The following is a 25,237-nucleotide window of genomic DNA, read 5'->3' as shown; positions in this document are numbered from 1 at the left end:
TTTGTCAGTGATGGAAGAAGTACTCACATGTTTTACTTAAGTAAAAGTATCAATACCGGCACCATATTGTAGAAATAATCTGTTACACGTACAAGTTTGGTATTCAAAATGTACTTTAAAGTACCGAAAGGTAAAAGTACTCTTTATGCAGAAGGTTCCATTTTACAAGTTTTCAAATGTATAAAATATAAATGTATAAAAATCAGATCTGCAAGCTCAAAGTGACGCATTGTAAGCTTGTAGATATATAGGTCTGAAGTGGTTTCGTAATAATAATCAAAATCTACAAAGCGATCCATTCTGATTCTTGGCAGAAAAGTCGAGTACAGTACGTGCTACTCATTTGAGATATGACTGTAAGCACGCAAGACAAGGCATTTGGTGATGAGAATTCAATAGCATCATCCATCCATCTGCAGGTTGGCATACCTGCTGAACCTTAATCCGTTGGAAAAAAAATTAACAGAGGATGTCAGTGTTCATCTGTTAAACACTTCTCTAATATTGAACACACTTCACACTTGCATATGCAAGCAGCGTCATGATGCTAATTGCACGGTGTTCACACTTTCTGCAAAAGACTTTAGTCTAATAGGTATGCACTGTTTTACTGTAAACATTTAACTACGTTACAGCCCTGTCAGTGCTGTAGAGCAAGGTTTCCCAAACCTTTCAGGCCACGCCCCCCAAAACAATCATAATTTGAACTTGGGACCCCCCACCCTGACAAGCACTTGGAATTGTAGGCATAAATATTTTGAAAATAGCTGAACTACGAGCTCACAACGCATTGCACTGCGAGGAATTCTGTGCTTGTAGATTGTTCATTTTCACAATTCTTGCCTCTTATATAATATTTCACATTTATTATAAGTTATTAAAAAGATCTTCAGTCATTAAATTGTAACTTTCGAAATGTGCAAACCTGAGGAACTTTGAGGTACAACCTCTAGTTAGGCTAAAATGACCTGTTATATTTTGTTGCAGACGTGTCTCATAAAAAAGGAGATCTCATAGCTCATGAGCTTGTAGATCGGCATTTTTGATGTGACAACGGCACAAGTATAAATCACCCTTTAACGTTATGTCTACGTAAATATTATTTTAATAACTTGCCTTACTACTTTGTGACATCTTTGCTCCTTGACAAAATAATAAAGATGACAGGTGATTAACCCGGAATAAACCACGGATTAATTCTGAATCCCGACGTCAATGACTGTAATGTCAAATCTGCATAGCGTAGCTGTATCAGAAGAATCTGCCATTCCATTGCAGTCCAGGATTAGTTGAATCCGTTCAGTTGTTCAAAATCATGAAAACACATTGACAATAGAATAGACTTTATTTGCCATTTGCATGGATGCATAGGAAATCTTGGAGATCAGCTCCCAGGGTAAGCATTTAAAAAAGACAGAACATTTAGACAGACAGAACAAACATACATCCTACAATCCTACATATGTCCTACCATACTCTTTACAAGGCAAATAGAATAAATAAGTACTTCATAGTCCAACTAAAAAGAGTGCAAACTAGAAAAAGTGCTCCTCGGAGCGCAGTTCACCGGTAGGTTATAGTGGGCCAGCAATGTTTGGAATTTGCCAATCAGGATGGAATATAAAAAATCTGATGGCTCCGTCCTGATCACTTGACTATTATAGATAATGTGTACCGATTTGTGTGAAATTTTGATAAAACATTGTTTTACATAAGTCGGCCTCCTGGTGGCGCTCTAAAAGGCAGATGTGAAAAATGCAGGCAAATGTTTTTCCTCGGCCTCTAGGGAGTGCGCGTGCAAAGTTTTACACAGATACTAGGTGCAGTTATAGGTAAAACACAAATGGGCCTGTTATAGCGCCACCATAAGGCTGATTTGAAACAATTCAAGTGGCATCTCTTCCTCGGCTTAGTGGGAATGTGCGTGCAAAATGTCACGGAAATTGCATGCTGTGTTCATGATTTGAGGCATTTTGTTCAAAACGGAGCACTCTTGCAAACCTTGGAAGCCCAGCTTAGCCAATCAGGATGGATAAGGGGAAAACCCACTTCACTGAATTGAAGCTCACTTCCAGTTTCTCGTTCAGCCTGTTGTTCTTACTAATGGCTCATCAGATGATGCTGTTTCACCTTCTACCATTTGCAATACATCTCAATAGAAGTAAATTAGGTTTTGGGCGAACTTTACACTTGATTATATTACCTACTTAGTAAACCTTTTCATAAACACTTTGTTTTCAATCGCTAGTTTAAAGTCTTTTGAAGTAATCATGATATGCATTTAGTAAATTACGGTCCCATTAATAAAGTAGGGTATGTTTTTATGGTATGTCTTTAGGCTTTCTACTAGTTCTACCGAGTGAACACTCGCCCTCGCTGCGGGTGTAGCCAATTGCATAAAAGTGCTTGTGTGCACAGTTTTGTTGCGATCAAGCAACGGTTCCCCGAGATTAGCTGTTCACGGACCGACGGACAGGGTGCAAAACATAGTCTCGGCCATGCCTTCGGCCTGGTGGAGACAATATTAGTGCAATTAAACTATCATGATTCAGTTTAAGGCTGAACGATTAATCGTTTTCAAACGGAAATCGAGATTTGAAACCACGTGATTAGCTAATCGCAAAGGCTCCTTCTCTCCATAGTGGCTGCCTCACTCTACAATACAGGGAGAGAGGGGCAGCGAGTCCCCCCCCCCCCTCTCCCTCCCAGGTGGCTATGTGTAATTATAGTTTGTCGAATGGTCGTGTTGTGCAAAAGTCCGCAACAAGGGAATCCTGCTTTTGTAAAAAACACAACGGCGTTGTTCTTTAGTTCCTATCTATTTTTGTTTCTGTATGTGTAACTTATCTTGTTCCCTTCATTTTTATTATGAACTTTGTATCTCACTTATGTATTCTGAGTTTTTGACTTTCCAAGGAGTAGTGAATATAATGTACAGTAGGAGAGGACTTTGACTTTAAAAAAAGTGTTATATTTTAGTTGAATGTTAATCTACATAAGCTAAATACTGGGTATCAGTACATTTTCTGTTGTTCAATGTGCTTCTGGAGCCATACTTATTTCACTGCTGTGAATTGTTTACACAAAAAGGTCATTATTTGTTTACTTTTTTATTTTATTTCTATTACTTGAACTTCATTTCCGAAAGTGCTGGTCTTCTTGAGCCATAAGTTAATAACTTAAAGTTGTACTGTGCAAAAAAACGATTTTTAGCAGCCTCTGCTGGTCATTACCGTCACTGCAGGCCGTTTGTTTATTACTGCGTTACCCAGAATTCCATTCGTTTTCACCGGAAGACGGAAGCGTTTCAAAAAGCGTTCTTTTAATTGTTTTATACGATCTGTGGATCGTTTCTCTTAGCCAGTGGAGCTTTAGTTACCGTGAGCTGTGTTTTCTTTTTCTGTTTTTTTTTTCGTTCTTCAAATCATACAATCTCTTAAAATCAGCTGAGTTTCCATTTTGTTATTAGCGCGGTAGTTCCTGGCCAAACAGGAAACCGGTGCAGTAGTTCCTGGCCAAACAGGAAACCGGTGCATTTCCGCTTCCATTTTCCGGCCAGATGACGTCATTTTCGCGGGAAGGTCAACCCCGACAACGTTACCCCGACAATAGAAAATATATAAATAAAAGGCTTTCGGGGGTGAAATTCATGGAGTGGGTGTTGTGAAACATTTGCCACTCACAAAAGATATACAATGTAACTTTAGTTTTATTGAAAAAGTTACCTAGCATTACTTTAACAAGTTCAATGTTGGGTTGTTTACAAAACTAAGCTATTTCTATTCCAGCTGAATGTTTAAATATGTACATGTAAAAAAAAAAGTGCTTGGAAGATGCATGTTGGAAGCAATCAAGCAATTCATATCTTTTAGTCTCATCCTTATTTATTAGAATCTAGAACAGTAAATAAATGGTATGCCATTTGGTATGTTCCATTACTTCCAATTACTTTTTAAACGTACACAGTACAAAACTGAAGCTTGACTTATTTTTTTATTTTGATTTATTTCTTTAGAAATGTAATAAAATCGCAATAAAATCGCAATATCAGTCAGAAAAATCGCGATTCGATTTTTTTCTCAAAATCCTCCTTAATGTCCTCGGCTACTAATCCCACAGTGGCAGGAAAAAAACTGTTTAAAAAGCGCCACAAGAACAGAGGGTGACCTGGTTGATGTCGATCCTAAAGGATGCTCTGTGCTGCTTTCGACGAGAGTGAGGGTCTGAGGACTGAGTCCGGCCTTCTTCGGCATCCTAATGAAGTACAGCCGCTGCTGTATTTTTTTTCACTGTAGCAACAGTGTTTTCAGTCCAGCTCCGATTTGTTTTGACACATGAAGGCCAAGGAACTTGGCTGTCTGTCTCCCTGCTCCACCTCTGTCCCCTTGATGTTGAGGGGTCGCAGTGTAGGAGGTCCCCTCCTAAAATCCAGAATGATTTCCTCCGCTTTGAGCAGACAGAGTTTGGACTTGTTGCCTTTTGAAAGTCTGTGCCTCTGATTTGTGCGACAATATCAAAGTATCATTGTTTAACATTATCTTGTATCAAAATCAAAATATCCATAACATTAACTATAAAGCACTCATATTAATAGTCAGATGAGCTCTTAACATATCAAGCAAGGTGTACTCCAGAACGTGAAACGTTCAACTTGTCCGATCGGATGAGTCAAATTTTCTTTCACTTGCCCTAAAACACCAACTTGTGCCAGGCAAGTGGTCAACTGTTAATGTTGACCACTGCATGATCACCACCGTGGTGATGAATTGCACTGTGCTTCAGGTGTGCTACATACAGGTTATTGCTAGATGTGTGGGACCAGCAGTTGTTTTTCTGACGGCCCATGTCTGCCAGAAGCAACAAGTGCCCTCTACCGACAGATTTGTGTTGGATCCTGCAGGATCCCAATCCCAATGCTGGGCTCTAATCAAAATAGATTAGCGTACTTGTTCTAATCAAAAAATATTCACCAAATCGATACACATACTTATCTACTCATCCCTTATTGTCTGTTATTGTTGAACTTGAGTTAATTCAAGAATCAAGAGGGTTTGTGTTATTCACTCATACAGGTTGTACAAGCAGCAAAATATGTGGCATCATGTTCCGCAACACTGTGCTAACTACAGCAATAGATCAATCTTTGTCTCAATTCCTTCATTCCAGACCAGTCTATGGAGTCCAGACTGCAGGTAAAGATAAACACTCCAGGACCAGACCCAGCCAGAACGGTTTCCGTTAAACAGGAGGAACCTGAAAACCACCAGAACCACAGTGAGTTTCATGGTCTCTCTGTTTCTTTGCTTTAGCCATCTAAAAGTTACGAATATGATTAATATTGAATTGATTCAAAGAAACTGTCAAGGAAGCAGACACAAATCTGACTTTTGTTATAATGTTGACCCTGAACGTGAAGGCAGATTGATGCATGTAAGCTCGCTCTTATCAGATCTATGTTTTCCATCTCAGATGCGTGTCCTGCCCTGTCCTCAGTTAAACCATGCTGTGACCAATGTGGAAAAAGTTTCAGGAACATTTCTGCCCTCAAGGCACACGGGAGAATTCACACTGGAGAGAAGCCTTACTGCTGTGACCAATGTGGGAAAAGCTTCACTCAAATGCATCACCTTACGTTACACAAGAGAATTCACACTGGAGAGAAGCCTCACTGTTGTGAGCAGTGTGGAAAAAGGTTCACTGACATGTCTACCCTCAAGGCGCACAGGAGAATTCACACTGGAGAGAAGCCTTACTGCTGTTCCCAATGTGAGAGAAGCTTCACTCATATGTCTCACCTCACGTCACACAAGAGAATTCACACTGGAGAGAAGCCTTACTGTTGTGACCAATGTGAGAAAAGCTTCGCTCAGATGTCTCACCTTACGTCACACAAGAGAATTCACACTGGAGAGAAGCCTTACTGCTGCGACCAATGTGGGAAAAGCTTCACTCGCATGTCTCAACTCACAACACACAGAATAATTCACACTGGAGAGAAGCCTTACTACTGTGACCAATGTGAGAAAAGCTTCGCTCAGATGTCTAACCTCACGTCACACAAGAGAATTCACACTGGAGAGAAGCCTTACTGCTGTGACCAATGTGGGAAAAGCTTCACTCGCATGTCTCACCTCACATCACACAGAATAATTCACACTGGAGAGAAGCCTTACTGCTGTGACAAATGTGGGAAAAGCTTCACTCAAATGTCTACCTTCAAGGCACACAAGAGAATTCACACTGGAGAGAAGCCATACTCCTGTGACCAATGTGGGAAAAGCTTCACTCAAATGTCTACATTCAAGGCACACAAGAGAATTCACACTGGAGAGAAGCCTTACTGCTGTGACCAATGTGAGAAAAGCTTCGCTCAGATGTCTCACCTCAAGTCACACAAGACAATTCACACTGGAGAGAAGCCTTACTGCTGTGACCAATGTGAGAGAAGCTTCACTCATATGTCTCACCTCACGTCACACAAGAGAATTCACACTGGAGAGAAGCCTTACTGTTGTGACCAATGTGAGAAAAGCTTTGCTCAGATGTCTCACCTTACGTCACACAAGAGAATTCACACTGGAGAGAAGCCTTATTGCTGTGAGACGTGTGGAAAAAGGTTCACTGACATATCTACCCTTAAGAGACACCGAAGAATTCACACTGGAGAGAAGCCTTACTGCTGTGACCATTGTGGGAAAAGCTTCACTCGCATGTCTCATCTCACATCACACAAGATAATTCACACTGGAGAGAAGCCATAATTAAAACTGGAGAGAAGTCTTGTGGGTGTGATAATTGTAGGAAGTGTGTCCCTCATTCACTTTCTTAACAAGAATCTTTAAAAAATACATTCGTTTTTATACAGATTGTTACTAATGTTTGCTATATTAGACAAGCTACTTGCTATGTTACATAGCAAATATTTGTACATATTTCTCACACATTCTTTTCAGTGTTTATAACAAACATACAGTGTTATAAGCAGATTTCATTTCAAAGTTTTATGTGTTCATAATGCATTATAGACAATTGTTTCAATGGAGTTCTGTTCATGATGGCCCAGGCCAATTTGACTTATTTTACTTAAACATTTTTGTTAAAGAAATTGAAAGGGAAATTCATATATCAGAAACTGTGTTTTGTTTTCCATTTTTGTGTTTCCCTCCTCCCTTACGTTCATGTGAAATAAACAATTCTATGAGCCTGGAATTAGTATTCTTTTACCCTCCATTAACAAATGTTATGAAGTTATTTTACTAAGTAGTGATGTGGTACAAAAAGTAAAAACATTTAGTAGTACGTAAACTACATGAAGATGATACTAGGAATTAATTTGACTGTGTTTAGGAGTAATCTACTGTCAAGGGCCTTGTGATGTTTGATATTTTGGTCAAATGCTATTAAGAACTTTTACAGGTTGATGTGTGGAGTGATCACCCGACCAGAACTATTGATGTGCAATTTGCACAATGATACTCTCTGAAGTCTAATTCTGTTAATGTGTTCAATATGCACAATGAAACTTCATGGGAAGGTGGGGCCTGATCTATAAAAGATTGGGAAACACTGATCTAACTTTCTCCCGCTGGAGATCTGGGCCACTTGAGTTTAGAGGTATTTCTTAGTTTTATATTGTCTTAGTTTTTTTTTTATATTTCTAGTTTCTAGTTTTACCGAAATATACTGTAGTTCAGTTCGATACTTCAGCTCAGAATTAACCATTTAATGCAATCCTACTGCATTCAGTTTGGTGGTGTGTCTCTTCTCCTGTGATACTACATATTATCTGCGCAAGCTTGACACAGAATCTGAGATCCCAAACCCCCCAGAAGCAGAGCATAAGATGCAGAGTCATGCCTCAATTTAGAACCTTTCAAGGGCATAATTGAATTATACAGATTAACACACAATCCACAGAACATACAATCAACAGAAATAAACATTTAAATATTGCGCCCTTCAAAACCTTCAAATACGCAGAAATAACATTGTACAATCATCCACAGAATCATACATTTACTTATCTTTTAGAAATGATGATGAATACAATTTTGACATTTCTTTTTAATTTCTGGAAACAAAATTGGTACCTTTTGTTTTGTAGTAAACAGGGAATAAAGAGATTTTTGGGGGTCCGTTTGATTCAATCTGTACAGGGGCGTAACTACCGTCACGCAGACAACGCGGTTGCGTTGGGGCCCATGACGTTAGGGGCACTTCCCCACCCAGAGAAAAATAAAATAAAAATAATAATTATGAATAAAAAAATAAACCTGGGTGTGCCTCTTAACATTGTTACAAAACCGTTGTTTATGTACCCGAAATCCGTCACATAAACCCGCGAAAAATCAGAAACCACTAAATAACCGCAAAAGGCGCGTGCATGCGCGTTCATGAGGGCCCGCTGTGACCACCTCGCGTCGGGGCACGCTGTTGCCTCGTTACGCCACTGAATCTGTACACTCCTGAGTTACAGACCTGTAATGGTCATTTAAGGCTAGCTCTTTGTGTTTGTGTACTCATTTTGTATAGTATGTTCATGGCAAAAATTTAATTTGAGCAAAAAATGTCCAGCACAAGCCAGCATGGCGATGACCCCTGAGCGTCACGCCATAAGAAGCTGGTAAGCTGTTGTAAAGGGAATATGTTTGTGTACAACCACATGGGGTTGTAAGCAAAATATGTTTACAAGTCAATTCTTAATGCCGGCCCGGAAGCCCTATTGGACCTAGACAAGCTACAGCCATAAAAAATGTGCTCCTCAGAGCACAGGTCTCCTTCAGTACTGTTCCTGAGTAATCCTGTCTTACCTATTTGCCAGACCCGAAGGGTATGGCAAATAGGTAAGACAGGATTACTCTGTACCTGTTTGAGGCTCTGTACCTGTTTCGTCCATACATGGGCATGTCCATTTATCCTTAGGTCCGAGCCAGAAAAGTCTGTCCCCCTTTCGTCCGTACACGGGCATGTTTTGTACCTGTTTTCTCCATACATGGGCAAAAAACATGGCCCCGTCCGTTTGTCCTTATAGGTCCCAGCCAGAAAACTCTGTCCCCCTTTCGTCAGGGTGTTCTCAGACGGACACATACAGAGACGGACGGAGAGGAAAAGATACTCTCCATTAATCCTGTCAATATTACATATTGTCACGTGTCACTTGACCAATGTTAGCTTGGCTGATGGAAGCTCACTTCAAAAAATATAAATGATTTTTTGAAGTTACACACCTATTTATAGGTTTCTATTTCGTCATGCGTCTCGCTAGCCAATCAAAGCACACCCTTTCAACATATTGTCACGTGAAGCTTGACCAATGTTAGCTTGGCGGACACACGGAAGGACGGAGACGAAAACATACTCTCCACCTCTGGCGGAGACAATAATAGTATTACATCTGGGTAATGGATTGACCTGTAAGGGCATGCTCCCACCGCACTTTTATTTTACCTCTGGGGTGGAATCTGCCAATGCTTTGTCAATGCAAATGTGTGGATTCAGGTCTTGCGGATTTTTTCCAAGAATCCACGCATTTGCATTGACAAAGCATTGGCAGATTCCGGCCAAGAGGTAACATAAAAGTGCGGTGGGAGCGCGCCGTAAGGGTATTAATACACTAATACACTTGTATATATGAAGGAAAAAAAACTACTTATTTTATGATATTTGGGCTGTTCTGAACTTTTATTTGACACACAGCTAAGACAAAGGCAAAATGAAAACATAAAATGCAATGAAATAAATAAAATAATGAATGAAAAAAGTAAGCTAAACATGGCCCCCTCATGTATTTGGAGGGCAGTATGAGTCACCAGAACCAAGGACGAGTGTTTTCGATGAATCTATCATGGTTAAAATGGAGTTTGAAGTTGCAATGGGTTTGTATAGGAAAGGGCCTTGTCTGATAACATTCATATCAAATGTCTAAATACGGAATGAAGCAACTTAAAAACTGTCTCTGGTGCTCACAAAAGTAGATGTTAAAATGATCCCAAACATGTTTTGAAAGGGATTTTTTTTTTTAAAGTAAAAGTAGGTATCAATACCCTATTGTAGAAATACAATACCTCCCCTGTGCAAACACTGGCTAATCCATTGGCATAGACTAATCATAAAACAGAGGCTTGTTTCCATACACATTCAAACATCTGAACAAACGACAGCACAACAATGACACAAAATAAATGTAACTGCATATTTTTATGTATTTTGTTTGTATCAGGGTTTTCTGCATGGTGCCTCACTGTGTTAGGACAGTGTCTACAATAGCGTTTCACAACCTTTTTTCTGCCAGGGCACACCTTTCATAGCCAAAAGATCCCAGGGCACGCGCACACACACACACACACACACACACACACACACACACACACACACACACACACACACACACACACACACACACACACACACACACTGCAGGCTATATTTGTATTGCTGCTACAATGTACTGTATGAGGAACCATCACAAAATATTTACTCTCATGTACACAAGATGTAATAATAAAGAAACCTTGAACATTGTATGGAGGAGTGTTATTTTCCCAGAGAAAAACGTCTTTGGTACTAAACCCAATATACTTAAACTAGAACCAGGAGACCTGGTACTGCCAGACCCCTAGTGGTTGAAATCTGAATGGCCGGGCTTCGCATGACGTGTGTCCCTTCTATGACGAAAGGGGGACAGATTTTTTTGGCTGGGCCCGGACCACAAAGTGACATACCATGTATGGACAAAACAGATACAAAGCCTCGTAAGCCCGACCCCTTGGGTCTGGCAAATCCACAATATCCGAACATTTATGACAGCACTCACCAAATAAGGAAAAAAAGGACAGAGACAGTGCCTCAGTTTCACCGATTTATTTTTGGAAACTTACAACTTGTTTTGCTTGAAACCTGAACCTTGACATTAAAAATTACAAATTAAAAAAGCTTCAATATGAATATCAACATCAACCTCAACTGATACTTTTCTTTGAAAATACAAATTAAACTTTTTTGAAATGACAAGCACATAAAGCACTTGATATAATATATAGGAAAAAAAGTACTATAGATGTGTTAATCTTAACTTCAATATCAAATAAAACAAATTACTTTTATTATAAATTAAATTAAACATAACTGCGTCTTTGCTTTTTTGTTCGAAATTTTAAACGGCACACCAAGCCATCTCAGACGGAACACTAAATTGTCGCGGTACTCTGGTTGGGAAACTCTAGAAGGAGGTGTATGGGGAGGAGGAGGACATTCAGAATCCACATTAAGCGGAAACAAACAGGTCAATGAAACAATCACAGGTGTATTTATACAGTGGTGATTGCAACGTGTAGTTGATAAGGTGAAAGAGGGCGGGGAGTGGCCGAGATAAGCAGAGGGTGGTCTCTACTCCTGAATTTAGGTTGAACACAACTATATTTATAGTATACAGATTGTCGGCTTTGCAGAGGACAGGAGGAGATAAAGTTATACTGACTAAACTAGTTTGTTTTTTTGCAAAGTAGCTTGTGTTTTCCATTCTTGTAAACAGGTATTCTATGTTGGTCATAAAGTGCTGGAACATTTCTGGAATTACTGTGAGATTATGTGATTATGACAATGATCTGTCAAAGATTAGAACATGATGAGTGATTAATGAATGAAAGGCACGGCAGCATTTAAAGGAATGCAGTGTCACTATTGCGGCTGATAATAGTCCCAATGACTAATCAGCCGGCAGGCTAAGCCTGGGAGATTTAAAAACTGTATGATGCACATTAAAAATGTAAAATACTCAGTTCCAAACAAATGCTCAAGTATAAATGTTTACTGTGCAGTGTCACCAATTATTACAATTTACAATTAACAATAAATAAATCTGTAATAAATCTGTGCACAAGATAAGTTAAAAGAGAAGGTTGTGCACATCCCACGCCTGTATTTAGGCCAGGTGCTGGACATCAAGGAGGAATCAAGAAAAAGAAGGAGGAGGTCCGCACACTGTTTCAAACTCCAAGAAACTCGCCTTTTATTATTACTGCAACGTTTCGACCGTTAGGTCACAAGATAAGTTAAACAGTGAGCAATTAACAATACAAAATGCGGTCAACAAAAATAGGCGGGGTGGGGGGGGTGCGGGAATCCACGGGGGCCGGGACCCCCGGCCACCACGGGGACCCCCGGTGACCGCCGTGGACCCCCGGCCGCCACGGGGACCCCCGTGAACCCCCGGCCGCCATAAGACAATTTTTTTCAAATAGTCGAACCCTCAATGAAAGCCACGATATGCAAAGAAGCTTCGAGCCTATAGGCCTCGAACCTTCAATAATAATAATTTACATAGCAAGACACTGTAATGTTAGTTATTCAAGTAGATGGGTAGTGGAGACAAAAATGGAAATGAATGCACATATGTTAGCGCATAAACCTCTTCTGACTATTCTTGTGGAAACGTGCAGATAGCAGAATAAATATTGCTTCTTTGGGCAATATGTGTGAAGTACCAGTTGCTACTCCTGAGAAAATAATGATACAAGGTCAATAGAAATTCCAGAAACTCTGTGTCTCTCTGACTGAGGATACCACATCAAAGTAGACACTGCATTCCTTTAATTGTGCCCTTCCCTTTATTATGCACTCATCAAGACAATAACGTGAACTGATTTGACTGATTGATTGATTGATTGATGTACTTTATTTAGTAAGACATCAACAGTACATATTCACAATACAAGGTCTACTAAACTGGAAGACTCATTAAGCACTGAGCTTGTTTAAGATGAGATCCCCATGCACACAAATCATGATGAAACTCTTAAGTTCCTTTAGCCTACTGTGCCAACACTGTGCCAAGACGCTATCATCAACTGAACACCTGTTCGTATCTGATTCTGTGCCAAACAAAGTGTAGTGACAATGCATTGAGTGATTCATTAATCACTGGGATTACTGTGAGATTATAGGATTATGACAATGATATGTCAAAGATTAGTACATGATGAGTGATGAATTCATGAAAGGCACGGCAGCATTTAAAGGAATGCAGTGTTACTATTTGATGCTGTATCCTGACAGTCAGCAGCCATTCAGTGCCTAATAGCCTAATAATGTGAAGCTGCTGTCCTATGAACATTATTAAATGGTCAATTTTGATACAGCAGGTTTGGATTCAGCACCCCGTTTTTTATCTTGGTGCTTGACACTCAGCTTCCTTGCCAAACAAAAAAAAAACAGGTCAGTTGGTAGACCTTGATATCCCCCTGCCCTCATGTAACACTGTCTTCAGCAAAGCCTTGTCAGAATCAGAATCTGCTTTATTGTCACATCACAGGTTTACAGAAGTAAAAAAAAAAGTGGGTGAGGTTCGTTTTTGTGCATATTTCCCATCGTATCGTTATTTCCATAGCAAAAAGAAGGGGAAGAAGAGGGGGGGGGGGGGTTAAAGTACTGTTCAACCCAAATGCAGGCAACACAGGCAGAGTAACTCAAGTATTTAATAGCAACCAAACCAAAGTGAGGAGGCTTACATTGACATGAGGCAGGCAGAGGTCAAAACCATGCAAGCAGTCCAATACAGGCAAACGCATCCAAAGGGGCAGGCAGAACACACAAAGCCCAAAAACAAGCAGAAGTCTTAAAGTCTTAAAGCCAAGTGTAGCAGGAATGCGCGTTGGCTCTCACTCTGCCCAAGGCCCATCCTCCTCCCACTGGATCCCAGGAAGAATAGTCTCCACTACGGTGTAGACTGACTAATGGTGATCCTTAATAAACAATAAACAATAAACTAATCAGTGGGCTGATTACCTGCAGTATTTAAGCAGCACACTCTATTCCTGGAATAGGTGTCTCCTCTCGTTTGTGTGCGTGTCCCAAGCCCCCAGAGTTGCTGAGAAACATTGAAGCCGCCATCCCAGTGGCCAAGGCTGGAACTGCAGGCGGGGAGAAATACATGCACGAGCAAAACATACTGAGAGATATTTATATATATAGATATAAATATGTTAACATATTATACATAAATACATATGCATTAACATATAAATATGCATCTCGAGTGTATTTAATACATATCTCGCGTTCATTCCTTGGCAACCGGGCTGCCGTAGGACGCAAAAAGGACACTAGTGCGCATGCTCATAACTCTATGGTGTGTCCAAAAACAACTAAATAATTCTACTTCCGGCAGGCTTCCGGGTGCTTCAAAACGCCACTGAGCACATTCATTGAAATGATAGCTGGGGGCAGGACAATCCGCCCTTTAGTTATATTATACCTCTATGGCGTGTCCTCAGACCGGTTCTTCTCGTTTGAGTGCGTGTCCTCAGACCGGTTCCTCAAACAAAGCCAGCCTGTTGGGCTTCAGCGTGCCACGCCTGTCCACCCACCCCGTGGGCGGGTACTCTCTGACAGTGTTTGCTCAAACAAAGCTGGCCTGTTGGGCTTCAGTTGTGTTTGTTCACTATGCATCAGCATCAACAGGTATGTATGTCTCTCTACCTTGTTTAGCGAGTGCTTGCAGTGCATGTTGTGGTCATGAACTTGACCGTTTGTTTCATGTTGTTTTAGTCTGTCCTTCTAACCATGGAGAGCATGGTGATACAGTAGGCCTATGTATTTTCTTTTTACATACGACAGCGAACGTAGGCCTATGTATACACGTTAGTGTGCCCGATAAAAAAGAGAGGGAAAGAGAGATCAAGTGATTTCTTCATGTAAATTCACACATTTGGTGCCAATTACACACATACTGTAAGAGTGAGCATAATATGAGCTCACACTCACTCTTAGTTACAGTATGTGTGTGAAGTCGTTGTGTTATATCTACAGGTCTATAACAAGACAAACCGGACTTACAGTATGGACTTATTTGACTTGAATAGATTAGTTGGTTGATAAATTTGTAAATGTTTATGGTTTAATGAGGACCAAAGTGTAGTTTATTCTTGAGTATTTTCTTTGCATCTGGTGTGTTGGCCTATAATTATTACTGCTATAAATGACTGGTTCTTTTGCTGTTTTATTAGAGTTAATTATTTGTTGCTTCTCTGCTTTCACAAGGCCCCTCCTCTCTCATTCCTCCAGGTTTTCATAGAGAGCTGATGGGGAGTTGGACATTGGAGGGAACAAGGGAGGAAGCGCGACCTCTTTTCCATTTGTTTTGCTGAAAGGTTCCACCTAACTTCACCATGTCTGCCCCTGGTAAGAAACATGGCACAGCTACAGATTTCATAAATGATAGAACTCTTATTAAAGGCACCGATTTCCTCTATCAGTCTATAGACTACATTTGTATACAGAATAGCCTATCGTCTTGATGGGTTAAAACTTGTTGATGGATGTGTTTTAACAGCAATAGTTCACAGAGAAGATTATGTGCAAATCTTATGCCTGTATTTAGGCCAGGTGCTGGACATCAAGGCGAGAATCAAGAAGATAAAAACATAGGCACACTGTTTTTAAGCTCCAAGAACTAACGTTTATCAACATTTCAACCCTTTTAGGTCTTCATCAGGCAAATGTAATTAAATATAATTATATTAAATAAATATACATTTCTAATCAATTGAGCAATTATTTTTATATTTCTTGTCCACCTTTGGAGTTACATCATGGCAAGGTAACTACAGAACCCAAACCTCTACCAAAGCGGTCATGCCCTTTAACCATATTATATGCAATACAAAATAAAATCGTTATGAAATCAAATGCACATCCACAATTCAGCCAAGGAAATACTGAAGAATGAGGATATTAATCTCAGCGATGATGAGCATAATGTTATACTCACAGAATTCATAATTCATATAATTGACAGATTATATTGTCTGTGGCCGAGCATCATGTGGCGGGCGGCCAGGGTAGCATTCACACACTGGAATGACTCTGGTAGGCCTAGACAAGGTTCATTGTTTAAGGTGAAGAAACTCACCAACGCAAAATTTAAATGTGCTGTTCGGTCTATCAAAAGACAGAGTAAGCTGCAAAGCAAAGACCTTTATGACTTTTGGAAAGAGGTCCAGAGTCAATCACATCTGTACAAATAGTGCCTGTCCTTAAAGATAAGGCAGGTAAACTAAACAGCATTGATAACTATAGACCTATCACTCTGGCAAGCATCCTCTCCAAAGTATTTGAAAGAATCATGTTTGTGCGTCTTGAAATGTTTGTCTTGACTGCAGATAACCAGTTTGGATTTAAAAATAAACACGGCACAGACTTATAATTTTTGCATTTAAATAATTGATTGCCAGCAACAGTAGCCGTAATTCCACTGTCTTCCTATGCTTTATTGAGGCTGTCTTATAGGTAACTCTATCATCATCACCTTATGTACACTGATGACCTGGTCGTTCTAAGTCCATACAGTGGAGGGTTACAGCAGCTATTGAAAGTATGCTCTAATTATGGCAATGATCATGACATCATTTATAATGCAAAAAAGAGTAGTGTCATGATAGTGAGAAGCCATGAGAACAAGAAATTGTTCATCCCAGCTTTTCACCTATGTGTCGTCTTTCTGTGTGCCAGGAAATCAAGTACCTTGGCCACGTTTTTACTATATCTGCCTAGATATCTCTAGATATCTCTAGGCAGTGCCGCATACTTTATGCCCAGGCCAATATGCTACTTCACAGGTTCAGTATGTGTTCAGATCCTATCAAGTGCACTCCCATGTATACAGCTTTCCTGTGGTACACATACAAATGCGAAATTTGCGGTTATTTTCCGGGTTTGTTGTTTTCTTACTTTAATGCAGTTAATTTGGTTAATTTGGTACATAAAATGTACTGCATGAAGTAAAGATGTCGGAGGTTTTTTCTTTGTAGTTAATAGCATATTCTCATATGCATTGTAGTGTATGTTGTTGTTTGTATAACGACAAGAACTAGAAATGTCTCTACCTCACTGTAGGCACAGACATTTTGCACTGGAATGTTCGCTAGCCAGTTCAGACATTGTATGAATAACAAGTAGTTTCAGAGTTGCTTCCAGGCAATTGATCTTTCAGATGTTTCCTTGCACATAAGCATGGATACAGAACCCCCCCCCCCCACCCCCATTTTCACGTAATAATAGTAATGTAATATCTGTATATTGAACAGTGGTCAAGTTATAGCACAATGTCCATCAACCAACTAGCGTGACACTATTTTATCAATTGTTTGGGATGGTCTGGTGTTGTTATTAAACCATGATTGTCTTAATAATGGCTTTGCATTCATTGTGTTGAGCAGTGTGCTTGAAAGAGTTTTATGAAAATAGTCAACTTTACTCTAGTGAAAGATGTTCTCACTCTGGGTTGTTGATGTTCATCCTCAGTGGGTATGTGGACTATGTTTTGAAGTAATTTATTGTCTTTCCTACCTTTGTCTTTGCAACCAGGCCAACCTGTAATGTATCAGCCAGGCCCCGTAGGCCAAGGCCCTGTCCCAGGCATCTCCCCTGCACCGTCTGCACCAGCTACATCGGCAGTCGCTGTTGGCGTACCACCAGGGCTGGAGTACCTCACACAGGTAGGCTGGAAGTACAGGGTCTTGTTTCTAGATCGCATTGGCTTGTGTTGTTGGGTGACAGATGTGATGTGGTTAGTTTGTTTATCAGTTTCGTCTCTCTCGCCACCTGACTCACGTAGCGGCTTTCTCTTGTGTTCTAGCTCGACCAGATACTGATCCATCAAAAAGTGGAGCTTCTAGAAGGTAAAGCTTGTTGGCCCATCCTCTAGGGGGTTCTCTTGGTCTCTTACAGTTCTCCTCCATATTAGCTGTGGTCACTGCACCCACCTTTAACCTTCTTCTTAATGCATCAGAGTGATAAAGTGACCTCTGCCACCAGACAGCCTAAGTTATTTATGCATTTCCTTCCTATTTGGTTTCTCCACCATTCCCACTTCTCTGTTCCCACTTCCTCCAATTTAATTTCCTTAACCTGTGTCCTTTTTTCCTCCCACTTCCTACTCCTACATAAGGCTGCAGCATGCTCCAACCGTAACAGAAACTTTCTTGTGCTTCGGCAGGTCAATAAGAACAACATTATGTCATAAGAACTTCACCACCAACCTACACAACCAATAGCATTCATTCCCCGCCCCCGCTCTTGATTGATAAGCTACCCAACCAATAGCATTCTTTGGGGATTGTTTTCCGGTTCCCTGGTCACATGTCTGGTCTCAAGCAATAACGTTTGAGTTACGACGTGCCCAGTGGTATATTCTTCGTCCATATTTTTTACGGTCTATGGTGCGAAGCATGCATGTGTGCCAACAAGTGAAGCGGCTGGCATCGCGCAAAAACACAGTAAAAGCAGTGGTCAGTTCATCATAGAGAATGCCTTCTTGTCTCCCTCCTCTTTAGCGCTCACCGGCTTTGAGACAAACAATCAGTATGATATCAAGAACACCTTGGGCCAGAAGATCTACAAGGCCAAGGAGAAGAATGACTGCTGCAACAGGAACTTCTGCGGCCCGCTGCGGAGCTTTGACATGAAGATCAAGGATAACATGGACAGAGAGGTCATCCGCCTCATAAGACCCTTCCGCTGCGACTCCTGCTGGTGTCCCTGCTGCCTGCAAGAGGTGTGTGTGTGTGTGAGTGTGGGCTGTGATTAATTTAGCCCATAAAAGGTTAAATAATGCAATAACTAGGCTGACACCCTTATGAAACGATTCTCGTTTGGCACGATGCCTGTGGTGAAGTAACCGTTGTCAAAGTACTTAGTTCAGAATTATCATAGTACTTGGAGGCCAGTCTATGACGTCAGTACTATGATGTCATCATGTTGACATAAGGGATCTCTATATATGGCCATAAAAGGGACACAGACAGATAGACAGACAGATAAGGAGATCTCCAAATACTGTATAGAATAGAATAGAATAGAATAGAATAGAATAGAATAGAATAGAATAGAATAGAACTAGAATAGAATAGAACTTTATTGTCACATCACATGAATTACAAGTAAAACAGTGGGTGAAAAACATTGTAGTGCAGCTTAAAACAACAGCAGTTGAGAGTGCAAAAAAGTGCAAAAAACTTTAAGATTGTTTAATTTAAAATCTAACAACACTCATATTAATAAAAGATAAAAAGATGAAACAACAATAATTAAGTCCAGTGTGTCCAGAGTGTACAGCCAGTCCTACACTACTGCTTATTTAGCAGTCTCACAACCGTGGGGAAAAAGCTATTTAGTGTCCTATTTGTGGTACTTGGAATGCTAAGAAACCGTTTACCAGGGCGAGGATTTCTGCAGGCCTTGAAAAGTTTATTTTTTATGGCTGGGGTGGTAAGTGTCTTTGATGATCCGATCCGCTTTGGCAGTGCATCTTTTTTCATAAAGTTCTTGGAGGGATGGACGTTCACCTCCAATGCCATACCAAGCAGTACAGCAGTACAATAGCACGCTCTCGACCGTGCTGTTGTAGAAGGACCTGAGGATGCTGGGAATGGCACTGAACTTTTTCAGCTGCCGGAGGCAGTGGAGACGTTGTTGGGCCTTCTTTGTCACGTGTGTGGTGTGTGTTGACCATTTAAGGTCTTGGTATAGGCTTAAAAGGGACCCAGAGAGACAGGCACACAGAGATCCTTGGATTTTAGTTTCTGTCCAGACACTGGTCCTACCAAGTTCCCACATGGAACAACACACCCTTGGGTCCTCGTTCAATTACTTGATTTGTTTGATTAACTCCCTTTTGATCATTTCATTGTTTCACCCCATGTGTGTGTATGGGTGTGTGAGAGAAAGGTAACAAAGTCACTGAGTTATAGGTACATTGAGGATGCCTGGAGTAATAATACATAATTCAATTGTGTATTCAGCGCCAACCCTGCCCTGACTATTCATTACTGTTATGCCTGGACAAACACTTATAATCCCCTGACTTGAATGTATTTCATGGTTGTTTTTACCAGCTAACAATGGGAGTCATGTGAAGCTATGTGATGGCAGCAGTTATAGGACACCAGTAAACAGACATTGGTTCACTTGTCACTCATCCAAGCTCCTCCCTGTGACACGGTGTGTAAATTCATGTCTATTTATAGTCACCTTGTCGGAGACGGAGGATAGTTTTAGTGTTCTGGGATGACTCTCTATTTTTGCTTTTATACACATGGCTTCACGTGTACTTATTTTTTTCCCTCCCAATTTAGTCATGAGGGCAATCCCCATGTGTAGTCACTGCTGACCCCTACTGATGGTCTTAGGGAGGGTGTATCTTCCGATACACATGAAGTAACTGCTTCTTTTCACCTGACAGTGAGGATCTTGACCGGGAGGGCGTAACGTGTGCAGAGAAACACTCGAGCCCTGTTCACACTATTATGGATATTTTGGATATTTATTTTGCAAAACTCACAAAAACTGAGATTTTTGTAAACAGATAAAGCATTTTCAGATTTTAAAATCAGTGTCAGTGGAACCGTGTAGACATGTAAAACAGAGATTTAGAGAAACGATGATGCAGGGCTGCCAACACTCCTGGATCCCGCAGGAGTCTCCTGTTTTTTTTGACCACGTCTCCTGACACTCTCCTGGATCGTCATGTATTCTGGTTTTCTCCTGGATTTGGTATTAAACTCCCAAAATTCACCAGAACACAGGAAATTACATCTACTATGTTAAAACGTTTCTGGGGAGGCCCCCCAGACCCCCCGGTTCGGGGGTGTGCTCAGTGCATGCCATCATTCAGAGATATTAACTTTTAAGTAATGAATGGTTATTATTAAAGATGGGTCTTACATTGCTTCAGTCATCAAATCAATTTCTGTAGGCCTATTATTTTCCAATGCTAGTAAAGCAAGCCTGATAAAAGTATCAAACTCACAAAATTCACCAAAACACAGGAAATTACATCTACTAGTAGATGTAATTTCCTGTGTTTTGGTGAATGTGTTAAAAAAAATCACACCCAGTGTGAAGTGGGCGGTGTGTGGTCATCACAACATGACTCACTTTAAAAAAAGGATAAATGACTTTTTTTAAAGTCCATACTGCTATTCATAGGGCTGCACATGTGTCATGTGTTTCGCTAGCCAATCACAGTCCTGAATTTGCAAAGTCAGCCAATCACATTACAGTTAGTGGTGATGACACTAGCTGTAATGTGATTGGCTGATATGAAAAAAGTATCGATTTGCATTAACAATGGAAGGGTTAGGGGGTACACAAATGTTTTCGTCGGTGTCCAAAACTCACTTATAGGGGGCGGCTACACCGCCCCAAAAATCACACCTAGTGTGAAGTCGGCGGTGTGGTCATCACAGTGATGGAAGCTCACTTAAAAAAAAATGTGTTTTTTTTAAGTGCATAGTCCTATAGGTTATTAATTTCATCATAATTTCATCATGTGTCTCGCTAGCCAATCACAGTGCTGAATGGAGTCAGCGGGGAATAGAGTCAGCGGGGGTGTCCAGGGGCCACCCATTGTGGGTGAAAGGGGTGTACAATGGGTGGCCAATCACAGTGCAGCTTAGGGGGGGGTACAATGGGTGGCCAATCACAGTGCAGCAAATGTCAATGTCCCAACCTCACATATAGGGGCGGCTACACCGCCCAAAAATCACACCCAGTGTGAAGTGAGCGGTGTTATTTATGAGTTATTAATGTCATCATGCATCTCGGTAGCCAATCACAGCACGTCCTGCGAAGTGACGTGCTTACATTTTTTACATTATTATTAATTTCATCATGTGTCTCGCTAGCCAATCACAGTGCGTCTGCGAAGTTTGAAGTTCATTGTCAGGAGACTGTTTTCACTTTCCTAACTCTTATTATGCAAACTGAAGAAGCTAATCATTGTCTGCAAACTGATGAAGAAGCAAAGGCGCAACGCCTATCATCAAAGTTCCAATCTTGGAATAAATTCCAATATTTTCTGGCGGAGACTTGTGCTCCGAGGAGCACATTTTCTAGTTTCATCATGTGTCTCGCTAGCCAATCACAGCACGTCCTGCAAAGCTTAGCCTATGGGCGTGTTTTCCACAGCATGGCGTCACAGCGAAAGACAAATTTTCATGACGGAAAGAAAAACTTTCACCACGGATGGGTCCTAAACCCTCTTATAGGAGCGGTTGCACCGCTCAAAAATCAAAAATGATTTTTAAAGGGATTGTAGGCAAGTTCAGAGATAAACAAAGAAAACAAACACCGCCCCTCCAGCAGTTCGTTTCCCCGAAACGAACTGCTGGGGTGACGCAGGGGGGACTTTTAAGCGGGCCATGCCGAAAATAGGTTGCTTTATTCGGATACAATGTGCGGAACTGCCCGCCCCTGCCGATTTTTATTTTTAAATAGGCTCTTTCATGATAAATTGACCACATATATGAAGTTAAACAACTACATTCTATCCAAACGCTATCTTAAAAGTAAATTCTGTCCCTCAAAAAATAAGTTTGAGAGCGTTTTAAAACCGAAAGTAAAAAGTTTACACGGACACGGACGCACACGGACGCGCACATTCGTGCGTTAATTTACGTCCCGACAAACATAACATAAACATAAACAGTAGGGAAAATACGGATTTCAGAAAGAGGACTGTGTTTCAATGCAGAAAAACACCCCAGCATCATTATATAGTGGCTGATAGAGGGGAAAAAATGCAATATATATATATATATAAATATTTTTTAAATTTAGGCTTAATGTTGCCTACAATCCCTTTAAGTTGAGGGAAATAATGAAGGTTAAGGATGATTTTATAGTACAATAATTGTATAACTATCTGTGAAATATAACCCATTTATTTCACTAAATAGTATTGGCAAATTACAAATATTTGCAATATACTGCACATTCAGCCATGGACTTCACTGACTGAAGTAGGGGTCACATTAAACACATTAGATTAACAGATTAGAGATTTTATGTCAATTATTTTAATTAAAACGAAATGTGATAGAACTTGCACTAATAATGACTTAAGTTGATTTTTCACTATTTAAAATATGTTTTTTTAATTTCTTAAATATAAAAAATGGTATCTTGTAGATTGGCTATTTTCACCATTCTTTTTTTATGTAGCCAATTATGTTTTACACCTTTTTCTCCTCAATTTAGTTGTTATGCCAATTGATTCCTCCCCACACACATTTCTGTTGTCACTGCTGTCGCATCCAACTGACTCACCTGCCAGTGAGGAGCCCCCACCAGGAGGACATAGAGCCTTCGTCCTACTCCCCCTTCCCAACACTCCTCAGCATACATGTCTCTGTGTGTATCCATGCTAAATTGCACATTTGTTTTTGTGTGCGTGTGCATGCGCGCGTGTGTGTGCGTGTGTGCGGATTGTAGATGGAGGTGCAAGCACCAGTGGGCACCACCATAGGCTATGTGAAACAGGACTGGCACCCCTTTGTGCCGCACTTCTCCATCCAGGATGCCAACAAGAAAACCCTGATGAAGCTAGAAGGGCCCTGCTGCACCTGCAACTGCTGTGCGGATGTCAATTTTGAGGTGAGGACTATAGTATTGGTTGGTATGAATAGATGACATAAAACAAAGTTAATCTTGTTCCCTCTGGACCCTAACAAAAAGAGCTATTGTCTGTCTCTTCATAATTGCGTAACACTGCAGTGCTACGATAGTGGGTGACAACTTTATTGTGGAAAAATGTATCCTTGTGCATCCTCTGCAGCTAAAGGGGAAAGATGGTGGCACGCCCATTGGTCGCAGTAGCAAACAGTGGGGCGGCCTTCTGAAAGAGGTCTTCACAGATGCTGTCAACGTTGGCATCCAGTTCCCTCTGGACATGGACGTCAAAATGAAGGCCGTGCTCATGGGAGCCTGCTTCCTCATTGTAAGTCTGTGTGTTGTTTTTAACCACATGAACCTTAATGTAGGGACGTTAAGGTTCCTACCATGTCATTCTGGCCATGTCATAATAGGCGAACATTTGCTATTTTTGGCCAAGACATTTGTTGTATAGTGAAAAAGGAGGGGAACAAGTAGAGACCCTTGGAGGACCCCGGTCAACAAATTGTATTGGGCTTAAGTGGTAAAACAATATCTTTTGACTTATATTTGTAATCTTGGGATTTTGCCGTTTGGGCCTGTTTATCCAAGAACTATAGAATCCGTGTAATAAAATGCAGACCATTTTCTGATGCCTGTTCTTCTCATTTCTTCCTCATTTTCACCCTGCAGGACTTCATGTTTTTCGAACAGGTTGGGGATAGTGATGATCCATGAATCTGATTTTTTTTTGTTTTTGTTTTTTTGTTAATCGTCAATGAACACTACCAGTATAGCTCATAGATCATATATCCTTGCCACAGATTACAAAAAAAGATAACCACATCGTTTTGTGTTTTATTATATTATTATATAACGTCGGTGTCCAGCCGGGACCAGCTAACTCCATTTTCAGTTTTTTTTTTTTCTTTTTCATAAATCAATGCTATTGAACCCCCTTTACATCTGTGTAAAGTTTTTTTTATAATAACCTATGAAAAGTATTAAAAAGCGCCTCTGACGAAAACTCCCAACTCCATTGGATCCTCAAACTGTCCGTCAAAAACAAACAACTCCCCCCTCCTCTCATGCTCTCCACTGCTCCATACTATATATACAGGGTTTTTGCCAATTGTCAAATATAAATACTACAGATTTAAAAAAACGTAATTCAGACTTTTTTTTTTTTTTTTACCAATTGTCAGATATAAATTTGGACAGTTTTCACTGTGTAATTTCAGCGTTAAACCAATATGCAGGATGTGACTGAATATCACTCATGTCAGACTGCATTCATGCTTTACCCTCCACCTTTAGCAGAGACTTTAGGGCGGATTCACACTGCGGCCTTGGAACCAGCCTTGAGGCTGGTAGAAAGGAATACCTGGGAAGGAATTGGTAAAGCGTGCTGTGCACTTTGTGAGAAGTTTTATAAGGTTTTCAATAGGGGGCGAGCCTAACTTGTTTGCAATGTTTTTTAAAAAGCTATACCCTTACCTAATACCATTCCAAAAATCTTCTCACAAAGTACACTTATAATAGATGCTAGCTTTACCAATTCCTTCTCAGGTATTCCTTCCAACCAGCCTCAAGGCTGGTTCAAGGCCGCAGTGTGAATCCGCCCATGTGAACAGTCATTTGCTCTCGGCTCTGGTCACCATTTGCGGGGTGTTTTCACCAACCCAGTGACTGGAAGGTTTAGGCAACACACAACACACAACAGTGTAATAATAAAATGTTGATGGATAGGTAAATGCAACTGTGGTTGTTATTGTTAGTGCAGTAGGCTACAGATTTGATAGGCTACAGA

General features: G+C 40.6%; 1 protein-coding gene across 2 annotated transcripts; it reads left to right on the top strand.

Moving 5' to 3' along the window:
- The first annotated feature begins 14,360 nt into the window (after positions 1-14,360).
- Positions 14,361-24,675, top strand: LOC311042430 (phospholipid scramblase 1-like). 2 transcript variants are annotated; one of them, XM_084053166.1, is made up of 8 exons: positions 14,361-14,457; positions 15,061-15,177; positions 17,362-17,492; positions 17,633-17,675; positions 18,330-18,550; positions 23,269-23,430; positions 23,612-23,773; positions 24,121-24,675. In XM_084053166.1, the coding sequence occupies exons 2-8, from the start codon at positions 15,165-15,167 to the stop codon at positions 24,163-24,165; spliced, it is 777 nt and encodes a 258-aa protein (XP_083909292.1). In that variant the 5' UTR covers positions 14,361-14,457; positions 15,061-15,164; the 3' UTR covers positions 24,166-24,675. The 2 variants fall into 2 exon arrangements, with proteins under 2 accessions (XP_083909292.1, XP_083909291.1); XM_084053165.1 differs by lacking the exon at positions 24,121-24,675 and having other exon boundaries at positions 23,612-24,112.
- The last annotated feature ends 562 nt before the right edge of the window (positions 24,676-25,237 follow it).

Source organism: Gymnoscopelus microlampas (assembly GCF_963454915.1).
Source record: "Gymnoscopelus microlampas genome assembly, chromosome: 3".
NCBI lineage: Eukaryota > Metazoa > Chordata > Actinopteri > Myctophiformes > Myctophidae > Gymnoscopelus > Gymnoscopelus microlampas.
This window is presented reverse-complemented; position numbering and strand designations above follow the sequence as displayed.

Coding starts and splice junctions, on each gene's coding strand:
- LOC311042430 (XM_084053165.1), top strand. Junction 17,493..17,632: donor GGCTGGAGTACCTCACACAG/GTAGGCTGGAAG, acceptor CTTGTGTTCTAG/CTCGACCAGATACTGATCCA. Junction 23,431..23,611: donor GTGCGGATGTCAATTTTGAG/GTGAGGACTATA, acceptor CATCCTCTGCAG/CTAAAGGGGAAAGATGGTGG.